Source organism: Mesoplodon mirus, assembly GCF_964341445.2.
Source record: "Mesoplodon mirus genome assembly, chromosome: 19".
Taxonomy (NCBI): domain Eukaryota; kingdom Metazoa; phylum Chordata; class Mammalia; order Artiodactyla; family Ziphiidae; genus Mesoplodon; species Mesoplodon mirus.
The window spans coordinates 54,383,390-54,405,402 of record NC_138995.1 but is presented as its reverse complement, the minus strand read 5'-3'; the positions used below and the strand labels follow the sequence as shown (position 1 = coordinate 54,405,402).

The window sequence follows — 22,013 nt, the reverse complement described above, 5'->3', positions numbered from 1 at the left end:
CAAAATTACGTTCCCCTGGAGCCCTACGACTGATGAAGAAAAAGGACATTTTCCGTGGTATTTGGGAGCAGGTGAAGGACAGGGTTTCTTTTCTTTTTAAAAAAATTTTTTTATTTTATATTGGAGTATAGCTGATTAACAACGTTGTGTTAGTTTCAGGTGTACAGCAAAGGGATTCAGTTATACATATCCATGTATCTATTCTTTTTCAAGTTCTTTTTCCATTTAGGTTACTACAGAATATTGAGCAGAGTTCCCTGTGCTATACAGTAGGTCCTTGTTGGTTACCTTTTTTTTTTTTTTTTTTTTTGCGGTACACGGGCCTCTCACTCTTGGGGCCTCTCCCGTTGTGGAGCACAGGCTCCGGGTGCACAGACTCAGCGGCCATGGCTCACGGCCCCAGGCGCTCCGCGGCATGTGGGATCTTCCCGGACCGGGGCACGAACCCATGTCCCTTGCATCGGCAGGTGGACTCTCAACCACTGCGCCACCAGGGAAGCCCATCTTTTTTGAATATAGTAGTGTGTGTATGTCAATCCCAAACTCCCAATTTTCCCTCCCCCCCGAGGGACAGGATTTCTTTTTTTTTTTTTTTTGGCGGTACGTGGGCCTCTCACTGTTGTGGCCTCTCCCGTTGCGGAGCACAGGCTCCGGACGCGCAGACTCAGCGGCCATGGCTCACGGGCCTAACTGCTCCGCGGCATGTGGGATCTTCCCAGACCAGGGCTCAAACCCGTGTCCCCTGCATCGGCAGGCGGACTCTCAACCACTGCGCCACCAGGAAAGCCCAGGATTTCTTTTTAGGATCTCCTCAAATCACATATCACCAACTGTCTCTGTGGTCGCCTAAAGGGATGGGGTCAATATCACCACCCCTTGAGCATGACTGGCTCTGTGGCCGCTTTGGCCAAGAGAACGTGGTGGAAGTGACACCATGCCATGCTCTGGGCCAGGGGTTTCAGAAACCGTCCAACCCTGGGGAAGCTGGTTGCTGGGTCAGAGTCCTCCTGCACTGAGACTGCCATGCTCTGAGGACACCCAAGCTACTCGTGCGTGGATGCCACATGAAGAGAGCCCCAGATGTTCCAGCCATCTCAGCCCACGCACCAGCCAAGTGGGTGAAGGAGCTACCCTGGACATGGCAACCCCAGCAGATGTAATGTGCAGGAGACCCAAGAAACCCAGCTGTTTTCATTTCCTAGGGCTGCCATGATAAATTACTACGAAGTTACAAATGCAATGGCTTCAAACAACAGAAATGTATTATTCTCTCGACTTCTGGATACTAGAAACAAAAAAATCAAGGTGTTGGCAGAGCCATGCTTATTCTAAAGTCTCTGGGGAAGAATCTTTCCGGGCCTCTTCCTAGCTTCTGAGGGTTGCCGACAGTCCCCGGCTGTCCTTGGCTTGTGGCTGCATCACTCCAGTCCTTGCCTGTGTTGTCACGTGAACTTCTTTCCTGTGAATATGGCTGTGTGTCTCCAAATCTCTCTGTCCTTATAAGGATACCAGTCATTGGATTTAGGGGCCCACCCTAACGCAGTTTGACCTCATCTTAACTTACCACATCTACAAAGATCCTATTTCCTTATAAGGTCACATTCATGGAAACTGGGGGTTAGGATTTCAGCATATTTTGGGGGGACACAATTCAACCCACACCACCAGCCAACAGCCAGCACCAAGGTTTCAGATATGAATCAGCCCATCCATCTCCAACTGTTCAAGCCAGCCCATTTTGGCCCCAGTCCATTGTGGAGCAGATACGCACTGATCTCACTATGCCTTGCTCAAATTCCCAACCCACAGAAACAAAATAAAGAGGTTGTGGTTTTACATAGCTGAGTTTTGGAGTATTTTGTTATGCTGCAATGGTTGGCTGAAGCAGTCACTTGTTTGTTTGTCTGTTTTTTTGCTAACTCTCCCCGCTAGAATCTCCATAAAAGGCAAGCCCTTCTATTTGCTCATTACTGTATTCTCAGTACCTAGATTAGCGCCCAGGACATGGCAGGTGATGAAGAAAGGAGGGAGGGAAGGAAGGAAAGACTACATCTTCTGTGGTACCTTACAACAAAACCTGGGCTAGGGCTATATCTCCCATGATGCCCTAAGGCAGAGATGAGGCTAAGATGACATTTTTCTAAGATGCTTCATAATTAAAATTGAGGCTAGTTTCACCTTTCCCGTGATGCCCTACAGCAGAAATTGTGTTACTGAATTAGATGGGAGGCCCCCCATCGTGGGGCCCTAACAGAACCAAGGCCCCGCCTCCCACCCAACCTCAACCCCGTCCTTCAACATGTTCTTTCCCGCTCAGGTTCTGCCAATAACGAAATTGAGTTTGGTGCCAGCAAGACAGGTTTTTATTCAATGGCCCAAGAATGGAGAAGGGAAGCTCTGATTACAACCGGGGACAAGCTTTTTATAGAAAAAGCTGAAAAAGGTGATTGGGGATGGGGGTCTTTTGTCATCCTGATTCATGGAAATGGGTGGTGATTTCCCAGAATGTAGTTCATGCCTTTTTCTTTCCTTGTTCGGCCCTTGAGTGTCTGGGTGGGAATTGGGTTGAACCAATATGGCCCGGTGGGCAGAGATCTTATTATTACAATGAGATGGTAATGAGCTGTAGAGCAACCTTTATCCCAGTTTTGAAGTTCAGTCAGCTTATGCCGATGTCTTATGGTTAAGGCTCTCTTGTTCCTGTCTTGTAAACACAGCTAGAAAATACAGATACAGTCAGGTTTTTTGCAAGTTTGCCCAGAGTGAGGTTTTTATTAGAAATGGGAGGGGTGGGGGGTGGCTTCCTTACCTCCTTGCCTAAGATAGGTGTACATGTTTTATAGAGAGAGTTTAAGTGTGGGTTAGGAACCCTCGGATTGCTCCCCTGGGTGACAAGTGGAGGCTAGGATTGCATCCATCATGATACCCCACAGCAGAGATTGGAGGCTAAGGAATACATTTCCCGTGATGCCTTACAGCAGAAATTGAAGCTAGGGCTGCACTTCCCAGGAGACCCTATGGCAGAGATTGGAGGCTAAGACTGCATCTCCTATGATGCCCTACTGTGGGGATCAAAGGATGGAAATACATGTCCCATGGTGCAGACACTGAGGCTAGAGATACATTTCTCAGAATGTTCTACACCAGACCTTGTGATCAGGACCTCATAGTTAATGGCTCCCAAGTTTTTGTTCAGGGATCTCTGTTGCAAGAAATAAAATCTGTTTAAGCTGACTCAAGCAGAAACGACAGCTTTATTGGAAGTTTAGATCCAAGCAAGAGCTAGGTCTCTGGGCTGCACCAGGGACAAGAAACAGAATTGAAAAGCTGTGTGAAATCAATGTTGTCTCTGTTTTGCAAAATCTCTCTGTCCCTCTGTGTCAGTCTCTCTCCTACCCTGAGTGTGTGGTTTCCCTCATGGGCTGGGCTTTCACTTTATTTTTGTCTCTTCACAGACTACCTTCTGCTTCAAGCATAGTAGCTAAATATGCCCTTGAAATGTCAAGAACTACTTTTGTCTGGTTCTAAAATTTTAACGTACAGACTCTTCTCTGGTGGGGTCCAGTTTGGGTGAGGGCTCTGCCTACGACCTCCGCTGCTATGGCCAGGGAAGTTTACATCAAAGTCACCACATACAGTTGTTCAGGTTGTAAACAGGCATCCACTGGTCAGGCAATTCTCATGGTAAACAACCCACTTGGCCAGAGCTGAGAAAACAACCTCTGTGAGAGAGATCCTATCACAAGGATGGGGGAGCAATCAAAAAAGAAAACTACCGCTTACAGTGTTTTAATCTGCAAGCAGGGCTGCCTCCATGTATTCTATGTGAATCACAGGCAATATGTTAGGCAGGGCTGTATTTAAGAGGACACCCAACTCAAAATGGTTGAAACAAAGAGGAAATTGATTATCTCACAGAACAAGAGCTCAGGAGTTAGGGCAGTTCCTGGGTTGACTTATTCAATGTTTCCATTATGTCCTGAAGGATCCATTCAAGCTTATCTACCTCATGGCCTTAAGATGGCCACTGCAGTTCCAGACATCACACCCACATTCAGAAGCAATAACAAAGGGCCATCTCTTCTTGGGTGTCTTTTTTAAAACAAAGAAAGCTTATCCCAAAACTTCCAGGCTGACTTGCCCTCCCCACATTTTATTCGCCTGATTTGTTTCATACCCCCATGCCTATAGCATTCACAGAAAGGGGCATGGACCCACAATATTTGGCAAAGTATATTCAGACCCTACTCCTAGGGCTTCCTGCACATCATCTGGCTATTAAAGAAAGGCTGATGCCTGAACAAAATCAGGATTCTCTTAGGAAGCAACAAAGGAGGAGGGAATGTGTATTAGGAAAAAACACCCACCCAGTCTTCCTCCTGTATAGGGAACAACTCAGTTCTTCCCTACTATGTCTTTCTCCTGTGTGTCTGTCTCCTTTATTCTCACACTACTACCACACTCACAACACTTCTGGTCACCAAATGTGGGGGTGGCGTTCCCCCACACCAAACAATTCTCTGTGACACCTTCTGGTCAATTCTGACACTACCTACCTGGAAATAGCGTCAGATCCCACAGATTAAGGACTCAGTCCCACAGTCCCCACTTCAGATGACAATTGAAAGTCCAGTTGTGCTCCTGGCCAATCGGCTACATATCAGAAGTTCCCATGACCCCCTCTTCAGGTTTGATTAACCTGCTAGAGGGGCTCACAGGACTCAGGAAAACAATTACTTACCTTTACCAGTTTATTATAAGAGGATACGATAAAGGATACAGAAGAACATCCAGATGGAAAAGATGAATAGGGCAAGGTATGTGTCAGCGGGCACACAGCTTCCATGCCCTCTCTGGGCATGTCATTCTCCCAGCACCTGCATGTGTTCACCAAACTAGAAGCTCCCCGAACCCCATACTATTGGGATTTTTATGGAGGCTTTATCACGTAGGCATCATGGATCATTAACTCCATTTTCAAGAAAATGGGGATCAGGGCTGAAAAGTCCATGCTTGTAATCATAGTTTGGTCTTTTTGGTGACCAGCCCTTATCCAGGAGCCCCCCAAATGTCACCTATTAGAACAAGAGACACTCTTATCACCCAAGAAATTACAAGGATTTCAGGATCCCTGTGTGGGGAACTGGGGTCAAAGACTAAATATTAGAACAAAAGATTCTCCTGGTGTTCTTATCACTTAGGTACCTACGAGGGTTTCAGGAGCTCCGTGCCAGGAACCAGGGGCAGAGACCAATATATATTTTAATTATCTTGCAGAATAATGCTGAGAAAACAACTAACAGACTCTGAACCATCCCTAGACCTCAAAAACTCAAGAATAGTCAACCCATGGCGTGTAACCCATCCCCCCAGAATAGCAGGCACAGCAGTTGTCTCCCCAATGTCTATTTCTGTTTGAGAAATCTAATTTCACCTCTGACCTGGTGGTAGGGGCAGCCTGTGCCTCATATCTAATTTAACCAGCTTAATCTCATCCCCTGGTCATTGATATTGGTTCAGTGATAAGCAGGTGGCATCATCTGGACCAATGAGACACAATGGAAGGTTTTTGGGGGGACTTCTAAGGAAAACTATTTCCTCACTCTGCTGAGGGAGCTTCTTCAAGTCTCTCCTCTGCTCAGTCTCCCACAGTCTGACTCTCTCAGTCTGTCTTTTTCTCTCTCTACCCCTCTCCAAATGTGAGGGAAAAGTGTGGCCCCAGAGGTATTTGCCAGCCATCCTGCAACATGAAGGGACTATTTACCCTTAGGACAGACCATTTTGAAGCCAGTCATACCCAAGACTTTTTTTTAAAATAAATTTATTTTATTATTTTTATTTTATTCATTTAATTTTTTTGGCTGCGTTGTCTTTGTTGCTGTACGCGGGCTTTTCTCTGTTTGCGGTGAGCGGGGGGCTACTCTTCGTTGTGGTGCGCGGGTTTTTCATTGTGGTGGCTTCTCTTGTTGCGGAGCACGGGCTCTAGGTGCGTGGGCTTCAGTAGTTGTGGCACGTGGACTCAGTAGTTATGGCTCATGGGCTCTGGAGCGCAGGCTCAGTAGTTGTGGTGCACGGGCTTAGTTGCTCCGTGGCATGTGGGATCTTCCCGGACCAGGGCTCGAACCCGTGTCCCCTGCATTGGCAGGCGGATTCCCAACCACTGAGCCACCAGGGAAGGCCCCCAAGACTTTTTTATATGTGAAACAATCCTCTTTTTCTTAACCGAGTTGGGTTGGATTTTCTGTCACTGGCATGAAAACCCTGATGGATAAAGTACCCTGGAGTAGGATAAGGACAGGACCACGTCAGGTGGAAGAAAAGGTGGGACCAAAAAAGACAGATGAGAACCAAACCAACATCCCACAGGGTGCCCTGCAGCTGCAGCAGGAGACATTGGTTAAAGCCTCGAGCAGGGGACCTATAGGTTCTTGGGAGGAAAGATAACCCTTAGCTAACCCCTAACCCAGTATCCCAAATCCAGGTTGGACACCTCTTTCCCACTTATCTTAACACAGGGAATGTGAGCCCTGGGAAGACTAGAGATTATCCAGCATGACACCTCTTTCCCCAGTTTACAGAAAGGTAAACTGAGAATTGAAAAGGAAAGGAATCAGTTGGAGCTGTGGCCCTGGGGACATAGAGGTTGTTGGGAGCTTGGGTCCCAAGGACAGAAGGGATGCTGGGAGCCATGGTCCTGGGGATACAGAGGTTGACAGGAGCTTGGGTCCTGAGAACTCGGCACTGAAGACAGAAGAGGTGCCGGGAGCTGGAGTCTGTTGGAGGACCTGGATGTAGGATGTTTTGGTAGTGATGGAGATAAAGAGCAAGGATTTTCATAGTTGGCATATCCCAGTTTCCCTGATTGTCAAACGGTGGTAGGAGAGGTTGAGGTCTCCTACCTTCCATGGTTTCTCACTCTTCCTGGGTCCTAAGGGTGATAATCCTGCACCAGGTCTACAAGGTCCCACAGAAGTGGGCTCAGGGAGACTCAACCTCCCAGGAGTGAGAAGGGACTCAAGTCTGGAGAGGTGAGTCAGCACCAACAATGGAAGAGATGCGGGGAGAACACATAGAGAGACAGGGACACAAAGAGAGACTGGGGCTGGAAAAGCAGAGAAACAGGATGGGGAAGCTAGACGCTAGGGCCTGGGAGGGGTCCACCGGAGCCTCTCCCTCTGGGGAATGATGCAGAAACACGGAGTTTCTGGTGAGGACAGGAGGGAGGGTGAGACCTGACCCCAGCCCAGCCTAGCCCTGCCCTGGGAGATCCTGGACCTGCCCAGACAACAAGCTGCTGCCTTCCTCTCAAAGTGGCTCAGCTCACAGGCTGTCACATGACACTTTCACCCTCACACTCACCTGTCCACAGAATACCTCTCACAGTCACCTTTCCCATAGCCCACTCCCGTTCCCTCCACGCTCACAGCTTCACCTACACTCCCCCTCTGGAATACGTGCACGCCCCCGCCTTCACCTCCACCCACCTGTCCACGGAGCACCTCCACCTGCCCACTGAACACCTCTCACGCTCACCTTTCCCACCAAACTCCCCCTCCCTGGACACTCAGCCTCACACACATCCTCACTCAACACTCTCCCCTCCACACACACCCGCACCGTGGCGCACCCTTCCAACAGCACCCTCACCTTGCACGTGACACACTCCCCCTCACACACCCCCTGCACGCGCTCCCCTCTTCTCCATCACCCACCCCCTCTGCCGTCACCCAGCCCCCGCACTCTCTGGCCGAGAGTCGTGCTCGCACACGCCGCCTGCACGCCCCCGCCCGCGGACCCCCAGCTCTCCGGCGCCTCCCCTCAGTCCGGCTCCCCCAACCCTCTCGCGGCGCCCTCTCCCCCATTGTCTGGGGCCTCCCCGCGTCCCCCTGCCTCTCCCTGCGCCGGCCCCGCCCCGGCCTCGGCGCCCCGCCCCCCGGGCGGGCAGGGGGCGGGGCGCGGGGCGCGGGGGCGGGGCGGGGCGGGCAGCGCGGGAGGTGCAGGTGCCGGCCGGGAGCGAGCAGCGGCGGCGGCGGCGGCGGCGGCACCATGGGCCGGGCCCGGCGCTTCCAGTGGCCGCTGCTGCTGCTGTGGGCGGCCGCGGCGGGGCCAGGTAGGGTCAGGGGCCGGGGCGGGGGGCGCGCCGCAGTGACAGCCCGGCGGCCGCGGGGCCGCAGAGGCGGAACAATGCGCGCGGGGCCGGGCCGGGCCCCCTCCCCGGGACAAAGCGCAGCGCGGGCCGGGAGCCGCGAGCCGGGAGCCGCGAGCGGGGGAGGGGGCGCGGGCCCCGGCCGTCGTGCCGCAGCCCCCCCCAACCCCGCACAGGCCCCGATCCCGGCGGGACAAAGGGCCCGAGACCCCCAGTCCAACCCCAAGCCAGCCTTCTCGGGGCCGGCCCCGCTGTCCTTCTGTCCGGTCTCTGGGTCCCCCTGTCCGCCTGTCTCTGAGTCCCTCAGTCTCTCTCCTTGTCCCCCTACCCTTGTCCTCTGTCCCTCAGTCTCCAAGACTGTCCCTCTCTGTCCCCTTTCTCCTTGCCTCCCTGTCCCCCAGCTCTCTATCCTGTCTTTGTCCCCTACATCTGTCCCTTGGTCTCTGTCCCTTTTTACTGGGTCACTCTGCCTGCCCCCCATCATCCTCTCGACTCCCTTCTCTGTCCCCCTGTATTTTTGCCCTCCCTCTCTGCCCCCGTTCTCCTTCTCTGTCCCTGTCTTACTGTCACCTCTGGTTCTCTGTCCCCCATGTGTCCCATTCCCTTGTCTCTCTGTCCCCTTTCTGTCATTCCTGTTTCTCTAGCCCTCTCTATCACCTGTCTCCCTCATTCCCCACTCTCTCCCCTCTCTCTGTCCCACTGTCTCCCTGTTCCCTGTCTCTCCGCCTCTCCTTTCTACCCTTACATCCTCCACCCTGGGCTCCCCCATTGCCATCCTTCGTTTCTCCATCTCTCTATCCCTCTGTGCCCCTGAAGAGGAATTGAGTCAGGGAGGGCATCCTGAAGGGCCCTGGAGGGAAAATGTGTATGGGGAACCTTGGCATGTGGACACACACGTGGATTCAGCAAATGCCTTCCAAACGCTGCCCCTCCCCACCCGTTCACACACCCAGGCCACGACCTACAGAGAAGCCCCCTCCAGCACCTCCAGGGAGGCCTCCACATACCCTTATCACGCACAGTGAAAAGCTGGAGACCTCCAAGATAGGGTGACCCTGAGATCCAGGACAAGGTCAGGAAATGTCAGCCCCACACTCACGCTCTCACACTGTGTGTGCCTGGTACCTGCCACAGGTCACCCCGTCCCCGGTGGGGGAAGCCACTCCTGGGGGGAATGGATGACTGGGAGGTGGCTGAGCAGAAGTGGGAGGGCCGTATGTCCTGTAGAAATTTGGGAGCTGTGACCAGATGGCACAGGGGTGGGGGCCTGCTTGGGTTTAAATCCTGGCTCTTGCCATTTGCCAGGGTAGCCAATGACAAGCACCCTCCTCTCTCGGGGCCTCAGTTTCCCTTTCTGTAAAGTGGGGATGTTGAACTCGGTGACCTGAAAGGAAAGGAACTGCAGCTTGGACCCCTGAAGAGGTTTCTGGCAAGTTGGGTGAAGTGACACCTTCCCCACTCGAGTCTGAGGCAGAGCCTCCCTCTCCTCTCCTCGGGGCAAGGTGACGGGCACAGTGGACCTGTCACCCTCCACCTTGCTTTCTTTTATAGTCTTCTGCCATCGCTTCAAAACTTTCACCATTACCTCCTTTCTTTGTGGCAGACATGCCACAATTTCCCAGATGAGCACTTTGGTACCTTAGTTACATCTCCATCCAATTTTGTTTTTCTTTCTTTCTTTGTTAGGCACTAAAACCCAGGCTCATAGACTCCTAGAACCAACGAATCCAGTAAACAAAGAACCTGAGGGTATTTTAGAACCGTTGACATCTTTAGGCTTCCAGAATCCCAAAGTCTTTAGAATCTTGACACCTTTAAAGTTCTAGATCTTTGCTGGCATTAGCATTCTAGCCTCCTGATATCTTCACAATTCTGAAACCTTGACCTCTTGGAGATCCTGAATCTTGACACCTCTGACATCTAGAATCTTGACGGCTTAGAATCGTGGGAATTTGGATTCTCAGAATCAGAGTATAGCCTAAGATGACCAACTTCCCAGTTCGAGCATCCTTTCTCCAGCACTTCTGGGAGGTAGCTCTACAGGCTTGTCCCTTGTTTGGTTTTAAAGTCACTGCTTCCTGGTACACTAATCCCTTCTATAAACTTTCTCTAAATAAAATGGTGTGGGACTTAACAAGTTGGGAGAGAGCTAGGTGTCATGGGAAGCACTGTGGAGCCAGGCCTCTCTGATGTAATTCTGGGTCAGCCCCTGCCCTTTCCTGCTCTGAGCCTCACTTCCCCTTCTGTAAAGCATGGAGTAGGCAGCTGGAGTACCCGATCTCAGAGGACCCTTCATGCTTTCCTTTTCTCTGGTTATCTCTGAATGGCTTTGGCCTCCAGATTGTAGGAGTTGTCCATGGTCCCCACGTTTCCCTCTTCGTCACTCCGCTTCCCCTCTCACCTTGCCCAGCCAGCAGGAGTGGGGATGGAAGATGGGGTTCATTTACACCCTTTCAAAACTGTATTCTCTGTTTCCTGACTCCCTCATCTACCAAGAATACCAGCAGAGGCTGGTGAGATGTATGCCAAGAGAAAGAAGGGGTCCAGGGTGGGTGGGCAAGAGGAAGCGAGAGAGAGATGGGTTGCCTGCCCAGAGATGCCCACAGGCAGAAACAGAGACCCCCAGGCCAGGAACTGGATGGCACAGAAAGGAGCGGAGGAAACAGATCTCCAGATCCAAAGAGAAGATAAAGAAGCTATGAAGAGTTGGGGGGCTTTGTGGAGGGAGAGTCTGTTGATCCCGAGTGTTTCCCTCCCAAGTGACTCAGCCCTCCCTCCTCCTAAAGTCCTGCCCAGCCACTCTGAAAACAGGCTTCTGTCACTGATCCTCACCCACCCATGAGCCGAATGCCGGAGTCCCCAGCAAGGAGCGGGGGTCAGGTTCTGCGATGGATTCCAAGACCTTAGACGCAGCAGGGCTGGGGCCTGGGGTGGGTTAATGTCGTGTGAGCCTGGCCTGTCCCCGTCTTGGGGAACACAAAGGCAGCTTTCTCTCTCTGGGTGGGGTGAGGGGCAGGGGGGGGCCGGGAGACCGTTGGACGCGCCAGCACCCATTGGCCTGTGGCACCAGGACACAAGCACCCACTGGTTCCTGCCTGTGCAGACCCCGGGCCCATAGGTCCTCTGGGAACGGGGCACCAAGGCTCCTCAGCCGGCACCCAGTGGGGCAAGAGGGCGGCTGCAGAGCCCGGGCTCCTCTGGAAGGGGGCAAATAGAGGGTGCTGGGGGTGGAGGAGAGGACAGTAGGTGCTCAGTGCAGGCTCACCCCCTTCCTGAAGCAGGAATTCTTCCCTTGACCCCACACCCAGGGGGAACCTCCGGAGGACTCCCCTACCCCCTGGCTGGGCTTGAGGCCCGGAATCCAGGGAGCTCTAAGTATCCCAGGAACGTGGGGACCACAGGGGGAACTTTGTGTGTGAGCTGCTGACTCACCCCTACGCCCCCACCTGATGCTTGCTTCGCAGACAGGAGGAGGACGAGCGGGCTGCGGAGCCGGGCTGTGGTTCTGGGGGTTGAGGACTGTGGAGCTGGAGTCAGAAGTTCCCAGGAGGGAGCTGGGGGCCTGGACTCTGGGTCTGAGGGAGGAGGGGCCGGGGGTCTGGACTCTGGGTCTGAGGGAGGAGGGGCCGGGGGTCTGGACTCTGGGTCTGAGCGGGGAGGGGCCGGGGGCCTGGATCCTGGGTCTGAGGAGGGAGGGGCCGGGGGTCTGGATCCTGGGTCTGACGGGGGAGGGGCCGGGGGCCTGGATCCTGAGTCTGGGGGGGGGAGGGGCCGGGGGTCTGGATCCTGGGTCTGAGGGGGGAGGGGCCGGGGGCCTGGATCCTGGGTCTGAACGGGGAGGGGCTGGGGGCCTGGACTCTGGGTCTGAGGGGAGAGGGGCGGGGGGCCTGGACTCTGGGTCTGAGGGAGGAGGGCCTGGGGTCTTAGACTCCTGGATCTGAGGGAGGAATGGAGCTTAAACTCCTGGGTCCAGAGGGAGAAGGGGGCTGGGGTCCCAGACTCCTAGGTCTTGATGGAGGGTGGGGTGGGTACAGACTCTTGAGTCCTGAGAGAGGAAGGCGCTGGGGGTCCCAGTCCATGTTTCTGAGGGAGGAGGGGCTGGGACCCTGATGCCTAGGTCCTGCGAATACAGGCGCCTTCACAAGGCTGAGTTGGGGAAGAATTGATGCTTTGTGCGAGGATGTTCGGACTCCGCCATTGATGGGGGGCTGAGGGGGGGTTCGGTCAGGATGCAGGGATGTACCATCTCCCTAGGGGAGGATGTGGGGGAAGGAGGCATGATGCCACAAGCCCCCTGGGGAGAGGATATGGAGGTGGTAGCTGTGACCTTCCCGGAACTGTGACCTTGAGACTCCCTTGGGTATTTGCTGACTCAGGACCCAGGAAGTACTCCCCCCACCCGGCTTAGTCTCCGTGGAAACATCCACCAGCTGTGTAGTCTGGACCCCAGACTCCTGGGTCCTGAAGGAGGAGGGGGTTGGAGGCCCAGAATCCTGGATTTGAGGAGGGAGAAGGCTGAGGGCTTGGGACTTCTGGATTTGAGGGAAGAAGATGCTGAGGACCCCGATTCCTGATCCTGATGGAGGAGGGCACTAGAAACCAGGACTCGTGGATCCTGGGAGAGGAGGCAGCTGGGGGGGCTGGATTTCCAGGTCTAAAGGAGAAGAGTGCTGGATTCTGGGTCTCTACATATCACCTGTTCAGCCACTCTTCCCCGAACCCTCCCCAGTCCCTTTTTCCAGGCACCATCCCCATGACGACTCCAGGCTGTCAACACAGTTTAAAGGGCCAGTGCCCCAGTCCCCAAGCTCAGCCCCTCTCTAACCAGAAAGTCCTGCCTCACCACCCCCCAACCCCGAAACAAAAGCTCCTAGGACATTAATATTCCAGGCACAGACACTGTTGGTTACTGACTCCTCAGGAGGGGGAGGGAATAAGACAAAAGCCCCCCACCCTCACCCCATGTGCACCCTCAAGCAGAGAGCAGGGGATACATTTGGGGGGGCAGACCCAGAGGTCCTGAGGGCTCCCAAGAGATGTTGAGTTTCTGCCACTGACTTGCCTGGGACCCCTGAGCCTCGTTTTCCACATCTATAAAATGGGGGGCTAGCATTGGGCTAGTCCTGAGGCCCAGGATCCACGGATAGGCTTCAAGATGGTTTTTTTTTTAAAGTGCCAGAGTGTGCAGGCAGGCCAGTTTTCAGGTGGATGGGCCAGTTTTCAGGTGGATGGGCATGTTTCCGGAGGTTATAATAACAGCAGCTTTGCACAGAGGGCTCCCTGAGCCTCAGGTCCTGGGCTAATCCTTGTGAATCAGGCATTGGCATCATCCCCACTTTACAGACAGGGCATCTGAGGCTCAGAAAGGTTAAGCCAGTTGTCCCAGGTCACACAGATGGCAAGTGGTCCAGCTGGGATCCACCCAGGCATTTAAGATGAGAATAATGTGATGTCACAAAGTTGTTGTGAGGATGAAATGAGATCCTGCCTGACTCGTGCGATTCCTGCATCAGCCTCCCCAGGCACACTTCCAGGCACTAGGGTGCAGCAGTAAACCCAAGGGATTACATCCCTGCCTTCATGGGGTGTATATTCGAGTGATGAGGGACAAACAGACAACAAACAAGTATGCAAATTAATAAAATAATTTCACTGAAATTTCCATAGAGGAAATAAAACAGTTGTGACGAAACAGGAAGTGTTCTGGAGGGGAAGGCACGGGGAGTGAGCAAAGGCCTCTCTGATCTGAGGCACAGAGGCCTGAATGAGAACAGGAGGCAGTCCTGGGATGATCAAGGGGGAAGAACATTCCTGGCAGATGGAAGAGCCAGTGCAAAGGCCCTGAGGTGGGAACAAGCTCAGCATGTTTGAGGGACATCAAGGCCAGTGAGCCCAGAGTGAAGTGAGTGGCAGGAGGGTGGTCGGAACTGTGGTCAGAGAAGGGCCACCACCAAACACCTTGAAGACCCAGGGAAGGGGTCTAGATTTTATTCTAAGTGTAATGGACAGCCTTCAGAGTGTTGTAAACACTCTGGCTGTGTTGAGACTGGCCTGGGGGGGAGGCAGGTGGGGAAGAAGGGAGACTCATGAATAGCTCTGGAAGGACCAGGTAACAGATGGTGTCCTTGGACTAGGTGATGGTAGGTGAGGTAGCCAAAGGTGAACAGGTTTGGGATATATTTTGGAAATAGAATGGATAGATCTTGCTGATGTTAGAGGTGAGGGAAAGGGTGAAAACTTGGATGATTTCTAGGTATTTTGGTCTGAGCAACCAGGTTGTGACATTTACCGAGACTGAGAAAACATGGGAAGGAAAATATTTGGGGCAAGGATTGGACATGTTAAAATTGATACTCTGAGAAGGACTAGATAAACCCCTAATAGTGGCTTAAATTCACAAAGATTATATTCATAGGTAAAAGAAGCCAGAAGTAGGCATCCAGGCCTTTTATGGCAGCTCCATATCATCACCAGAGACCCAGGCACCTTCCAGCTCTTGGTTCCAGAATTCTATCACATCCTAATTCCATAAAGGTGACCTAGTGGAAAAAGGACTTATCCCCTTTCTTTAGAAAGTCCTCTCAAAATTATCACATGACACTTCTCCTGATACCCAGTCGGACAAAATTTTATCACATGGCCTCACTTAGCTGCAAAGGAGTCTGGGAAATTTCTCTTTCTGCTGGATATAGGGCAACCGTAAAATACGACCAGGGTTCTTTTTCTAAAGAGAAAGGGAAGAATGGATGCTGGGTAGGAAGCTAGCTGTCTCTGCCTCCTCTCCCCAGAATTAATCTTCTCCGCCCCTCAGCCCCCAAAATCAGGTTACCTGTCCCTCTTACAGGGACCGTAACACTTCTGATGGGATTTTACAGTGATCTGTGTCTACCTCCCCATAAATATTGAAGGCCTTGCAGGACAGGGACCTCATGTGACTCATCTCTGGGCACCCAGCCCCTGAAAACCTCCCCGCTGCTCGAATGAATGAGACAGTATGTAAGAGACATGAAGCGCTAGTTGTCCAGCATTTAAAGGTAAATAAGCAGATCTGATCATGGCTCTTTCCTGCTTCAGTTTCTCCACTGACCTTCAGGATAAAAGCTAATCTCCTAGCCTGGCATTTGAGGCCCTTCATAAGCACATCCCACAGCCCCTCACCAATGCTGGACACTTTTCACCCAGAGAACCAGGAATGGATGTGGATGCAGGTTACGGAATCAGAAAGATCTGGAGGCAGACACTGCCTCTGCCACTCTCAGGCTGTGACGTTGGCCAAGTCATTTTCTCTCTCTGGACCAATTTTCTCATCTATAAAATGGGAACTGGGGAAAAAAAAAACTGGGGATTGATAATAATGCCTCCCTTGTTCAGGTATTGTGGTGATTAAATGGAAATTGTATAGGTAATGCCCCTAGCACAAAGCCTGGAACAGGAAGTGCCTAATAAACAGAAGCTATCATGGTTATTGTTGTTCTGAAGATGACAGTGACAATGATGATGCTGATGAATCTCAGCTTTGAGCTTTATGCTGTTTCCTTGGCTGGAAACACCCCCTCACTAACCCCTTACCTCGTCCCTCTGTTGGATTAATCAGGGTAAGTTAACTGCTATAACAGCCCTGAAATCTCAATGGCTTAACAAAAAAGTGTATTTCTCACTCATGCTACAGTCCTGTGCAGGCAGGTCACAGGGGGCAGGAAGTCAGGGCCCTGGGCTCCTTCTAGCTTGTGATCCTGTCCTCCTCTGGGTTTTTGGGAGTCCTCTGCATTCAGCCAGTATGAAGGATTGCAAGTGAAATGAGCCAGGCTGGAAGAGGGGTTTCTCTCTTCTGCCTACAGCCCATTGGCCAGAAATCAGTCACATGGCCCCACCTAAGCACAAGGGATCCTAGGAAATGTAGCCTAATAGAGTGTGGTACCAGTTAACTTGAGCGGTGTTAAGAGACCCTCCAAAACACAGTGTCTTTAAACAATTATGCTTTTTGCTCATGACTCTGGGGGTAAGCAATTTGGACTGTATCAGTCGGGTATTTCTTCTCTTGGTCTCACCTGGAGTCACTCATGTGGCTACAGTCACCTGGTGGTGCCACTGGGGCTGGGTGGTCTGGGATGGCCTCACTCACATGGCTGGCAGTTGGTGCTGGCTTCTGGCTGGGCTTCTCTCTCCATGTGGTCTCTCATCCTCAAGGAAGCTGGTTTGGGCATGTTCGCCTGACAGTGTCAGGGCAGCAAGAGGGCATGCACGGAAGCTGCAAGGTCTCTTGAGACCTAGGTTCCAGTACTCATACAATATCACTTCTAGCAAAGTGATATTGACTTCAAAGAAAGTCACAGGGCCTCCCCAGATTCGCAGGGTCAGAGTGCTTCGTTAATGGGAAGAGCAGCAAAGCCAGCTCACAAAGGGCACATACAGGGATGGGAAGAATATCGTGGCCATCTCTACAGACAAGTTACAACATGTGCTCAGGTGTGAAAGACGGGGTTTGGTGAACACATAGCAGTTTCCCGTACCTGGTGAACTCCTGTGCACTCTTTAAAATGTGGATCCAATGGAGCTTTCTTGTAGAGCCTTCCCTGATCACCCCTCTCCCTGGGTGGTCTTAGTCTCCACTTCCTCTGGGCTCCCAGCGTGCCCTGTGCTACCCCCATTAGAGCATATTCCGCTGGATCTTGACTGCACCTCCTCTAGAGCAGGGGGCAGGTTTTCTCCATCTCCCGAACTCCAGCCTGCAGGAAGTGTTGGGTGTGATGAACTGAATGAGAGGGAAAGGAGAGGGATTGGAGGTTTGGATGGACGAGGAACAGAGGGAGAGAGCAAAGACTGAACTGCACCCCTCAATGAGTCTCCTATCCTGTCTCTCTGTCTGCTGGTCCAGGGGCAGGCCAGGAAGTACAGACAGAGAATGTAACAGTGGCTGAGGGTGGGGTGGCCGAGATAACCTGCCGTCTGCACCAGTATGATGGATCTATAGTTGTCATTCAGAACCCCGCCCGGCAGACCCTCTTCTTCAATGGTACCCGTGGTGAGTGCTGGGGTCTGGAATCCTGAGTCTTGAAGGAGGAGAGGGCTGGGGCCTGACAGAGGACAGAGCTGAGACTCTGGACTCCAGGGTCTGAGGAAGGAGGGGGCCGGGGGCCTGGACTCCTGGTCCTGTGGGTGGGAGGGCATGAAACGTTCTGGGTACCCAAGGGAGTAACTAGGTGGGCACCTTAGACGCATGCGTATGGTTGGAGAAAAGAGGCAGAGGGCTGCACTCTAAGCTCCTGGAGAAAGGGTGGGACTTCTGAGGTCAGGATGCCCCAAGTTCACTCTTGTCGTTCACTCTCTAGCCCTGAAGGATGAGCGTTTCCAGCTTGAGGAGTTCTCCCCACGCCGGGTACGGATCCGGCTCTCAGATGCGCGCCTGGAGGACGAGGGGGGCTACTTCTGCCAGCTCTACACGGAGGATACCCACCACCAGATTGCCACGCTCACTGTACTGGGTAACGGCCTCCCCCTCCTCAGACCCATCCCTTCTCCTTTCTCCTCTGCTTGTCCCTTATCCTGAGACCTGACCCTGGCTGTTCTTAACCTCCTGGACATCTGGTCCCTGTCAATAAGGCCGGCCTTCCTGACCTCTGGCCTCTGTTTGACCCCTGCCATCTGGGACCCTTGTTCCCTTTGGTCCCTGGAATCCCGCAGCCTGGTTACTTTGAGCCCACCTTGGTGCCTCCCTTGACCTCCTCCTTGCCCCCTTCTCCCTGCGGCAGTGGCCCCGGAGAATCCTATAGTGGAGGTCCGGGAACAGGCGGTGGAGGGCGGCGAGGTGGAGCTCAGCTGCCTCGTTCCACGGTCCCGCCCGGCCGCCGTCCTGCGCTGGTACCGGGACCGAAAGGAGCTGAAAGGTACTACCTGGGGTCAGGGATGGGGGTGGGCGGGGGAGGTGCCAGCGAAGGGCGGGACTTACGAAGAGGCGGGGTTCCAGGAGGCATGGCTTGGGAAGGGCTGGTTTATATGTGGGCGGGGCCTGAAGAAGAGTGCACAGGTTTAGAAGACACTAGTCACTCAATATATAGCTATTGAATGAACTGATAGATGAGAGGGCGTGGGGTGAAAGAGGGGTGAGCTTTGGGAAGAGCCACGTGGGGTGGTGGGCCTCTTTCGAGGACGGCGTGGTTTGGAGAAGTAGAGGCGAGGGCTGTGGATAAGGGGCGGAGCTTGGCAAATAGCCTGCTTCGGGATTGGCTTGGGGGTGGGGTGCTCCTTCGGTGGGCGGAGCCATAACCCCCGCCCCCGACCTGACAGTGTATGGGCGGGTCTTGGCAGGAGTGAGCAGCAGCCAGGAAAATGGCAAGGTCTGGAGCGTGGCGAGCACAGTGCGGCTTCGTGTGGACCGCAAGGACGACGGCGGTATCGTCATCTGCGAGGCGCAGAACCAGGCGCTGCCCTCCGGACACAGCAAACAGACGCAGTACGTGCTGGATGTGCAGTGTAAGTGCCTGGCGGGCCAGCATCCGGGGGAGGGAGTGTACCAACCCCCGCCGCCTGTCGCCGGGGGAGTTCCTAGTCTGCATGATGACCCGGACAGCCACTCTCTCATCTCACTTCTGCCCACAGACTCCCCCACGGCCCGGATCCATGCCTCCCAAGCCGTGGTGAGGGAGGGAGACACGCTGGTGCTGACCTGTGCTGTGACGGGGAACCCCAGGTGAGCTCTAGGGCCTGAGACTCCAGGGTCCTGAGGAGAATAGGGCTGGGGACCTGGACACCTGTGTCTCAGGAAAGAGGGGACTGGGCTAACAGGGGGGGCTGCGGCCCAGACTTCTGAGTCCTGAGAAAGGAGGGGTCTGGAGCTAGATCGTGAGGAAGGAGGCCGTGGGGTCCCGGACTCCTGGATTCTCAGGGTGGAAGGGGCTGGGGGAAAGGCTGGGATTCCTGAGACCCTGGTGATGGGTGGAAGCTGGGTCCAGGACTGTTGGTTTTCTAGAAAGGAAAGGGCTAATAAGGACCCTCTTATTTGGAGATGCGGCATGTCTAGATTCCTGAGACGTCAGAATCGGGTGCTGGCACCTGCGTCCCTAACTCTCATTATATACCCCCGCCCAGGCCAAACCAGATCCGCTGGAACCGCGGTAATGAGTCTTTGCCAGAGCGGGCCGAGGCAGTCGGGGAGACGCTTACGCTGCCCGGCCTGGTATCCGCGGATAATGGCACCTACACCTGCGAGGCGTCGAACAAGCACGGCCACGCGAGGGCGCTCTATGTGCTCGTGGTCTACGGTGAGGACGCGCGGCGGCAGGCCTGGGGGCAGGGCTCAGGGTAGGGACGGGGCCTCCCGGGGTGTCCGCACTGTCCTGTGTGGGACTGGGCCTTGGGAACGGGCGGGCTGGATTGGATGGTGTTTGAGGCCCCGGCCTGTACAAAGAATGATTCCAGGGGGTCAAAAGCCCACAGAGTTCTTATAGTTCTGGGGCCAGACTGATCGTCTGGGTTCAGATTCAGTTCTGCAGCGTCCTGTTGCGGGTAACTTCGTGCCTTAGTTTCCTCATCGGTAAAGTGGAAATAAACAACAGCACCTACCTCATAGGGTTGTTGTGAAGACTATATGAGCTAAATATATAAAGCGGTTGGAGGCCCCTAGCACAAAATAAGTGTTATGTGTTTAGCTCCTATAACGGTGGGGCAGGAATTTTGGAGTGGTTGGGCCCTAGCTCAGCATTTTAAATACCTGGAGCGTTTCAGACAAGATGGAGAGGGACTTGGACCTGAAGTCAAAAGAAAAGGGATGTGTTCTTTCTGTTCTCTGGGGGGTGGGGTGGTGCGGGGGGTGAGGAGGCAGGTAGATGTTAGCGAAATGACTCGGGGGCCGGGTCGGGCATTGTACAAACCTACACGCATTCCTTGAGGAAGCGGAGCGTTAAGAATGGCACCAAGGGAAGGGGCCACCAGGTGGCAGTGATTTGAGGGGCGTGGCACATAAGGGGGCGCGGTTGGACCTGGCGTGCAGAATGGTTTAAGAGATTGGCAGCGATTGGCCCGGGCTGGGACCGTCCTCTGATGACCTGGGCCTGCCCCCTGTCCCTTTGGCAGACCCTGGTGCGGTGGTAGAGGCTCAGACGTCGGTGCCGTACGCCATTGTGGGCGGCATCCTGGCGCTACTGGTGTTTCTGATCATCTGTGTGCTGGTGGGCATGGTCTGGTGCTCAGTACGGCAGAAGGGTGAGTGGGGGCGGGGTCTCAAATTCAGCGAGGGGTGTGGTTGGTTGTGGCGTTCGGAAAGGGGTGGGGCCTAAAACCCGATTCGAAAGAGGGCGGGCGTAGAGCCGGGAGGGCGAGGAACCTAGATCCAGGATTTGAAACCTGAGGCCCAGATCCCGAAAAGGGGCGGGTCTTTTGGTCCAGGACCCTAAAAGAGGTGAAGGGTTGAAGCTGAATTAAGACCATGCGTTTGAATTTCTAATTGCTGAGTTCGTTGGGAGCGGAGCAAGGGGATACTATCAAGAGAACGGATAAGGGTTGATCTTTCCGTGAACTTTTGGAGTCTTCCTAATTCTGCTTTTACCTCTTCCTCTGCCCCCGTTTTGCTATTCCCTGGACTTGATTCCCTCTCCCTGTATGTTCCGTCTCTCTCTCTTCCTTCGTCTGGTATGTCTTGTCGGCCTCCCTGTCTGACTCTTGGGTCCACACTTATCTGTTGCCTCTGCCCCGGGGTCTGTCACCCCTCAGGCTCCTATCTGACCCATGAGGCCAGTGGCCTGGATGAGCAGGGAGAAGCAAGAGAAGCCTTTCTCAATGGCAGCGATGGACACAAGAGGAAAGAAGAATTCTTCATCTGACCCCACCTCCACCCCAGGCATGGGCCTGGGCTGGGGTCCACCCCACTGCCAGCTGCAAAGACATTTACCAGAGTCTGGGATGGTGGGCTTCTCCCCCCACCACTAACACCTCAGACGCTTGGGCAGGGATGGGGGTGTCGGATGCCTGGGTCTCTGCAAGGGCCAGAAGCAAGGGCCCAGAGGTCTGGGTCCCCCACGGGGGCAAGGGCCAAAGGTCCAGACCCCCAAGTCCAGGGAGGGCGGTAGGGATTGGGTTGGGGGAAGATAACTGGGGGAAGGCCAAGGCCCCTAGGCTGCAGAACCAGGTCTTGTGGGGAGGGGTCAGATTCTGGGAAGGGTGGGGTGGGCAGGGAAGGGGAACAGAGATATCTTTGGGGGCCCCAGACCCCATGCCAGCCATTGGAGGAGTTCCACAGAGCTCTGGGCACCTCTTTGCAAAGCCATGTTTGCACGGTGGGGGTAAGGGTGGGGGGAGGGTGTGGAAACAGGGATTCTGTGTCTTTGTGTCATAACGTTGATGGGGGCGATGAGGGAGACAGCCCCAACCTTTCTCCAGTCCCCGCTTCCCCAGGCTCCTGGGCTCTCCTTCCCTCCACCTCCTTCCCCCACATCTGTCCCTTCCATATTTGTCTCTCTGTCCACCCACTCCTTGGGGGGCCTTCCCCATCTCTCCTCCAGGCCCCCCGGGGAGGGGGAAAGGAGTCTGGGGGGAGGGTGCGTTGCTCTCTATGGTTTTATATATAATATATTAAAAAAAATCAAAAATCTGTATGAAAATATCAGATTGCGCCCCCCTCCCCCCCATTCCTGGCTTTTGCCCCCTTTTTCTTGTTTAAAAAAATAAACACACACACATTTTGTACGGGGCAGGGAGGGGAACGGGGAGGGGGTTTGGCAATCCCACTAACCACCATTAAACTGAGGAGAGAACAAGTGTTTGGGGTGGCTGTGTGTCTGTCCCTCTGCCCAGAGCTGTACCATGTTGGGAGGGGTGCTGAACTGAGGGAGGAGGGAGGGAGGGTGATGGTTGCTGGTGGACGGTGTAGGCCAGG

At 53.8% G+C, this 22,013-nt stretch overlaps 1 protein-coding gene across 1 annotated transcript; it reads left to right on the top strand.

Annotated features, from left to right (window-relative positions):
* Positions 1 to 8,046: 8,046 nt before the first annotated feature.
* Positions 8,047 to 21,198, top strand: CADM4 (cell adhesion molecule 4; the record flags this gene model as incomplete). The annotated part of the gene is made up of 9 exons (XM_082606451.1): positions 8,047 to 8,110; positions 17,022 to 17,168; positions 17,476 to 17,628; positions 17,896 to 18,030; positions 18,452 to 18,616; positions 18,743 to 18,833; positions 19,232 to 19,404; positions 20,216 to 20,344; positions 20,852 to 21,198. 9 exons carry the CDS (start codon positions 8,047 to 8,049, stop codon positions 20,959 to 20,961), a joined length of 1,167 nt encoding a protein of 388 aa, XP_082462577.1. The 3' UTR covers positions 20,962 to 21,198.
* Between the last annotated feature and the right edge of the window lie 815 nt (positions 21,199 to 22,013).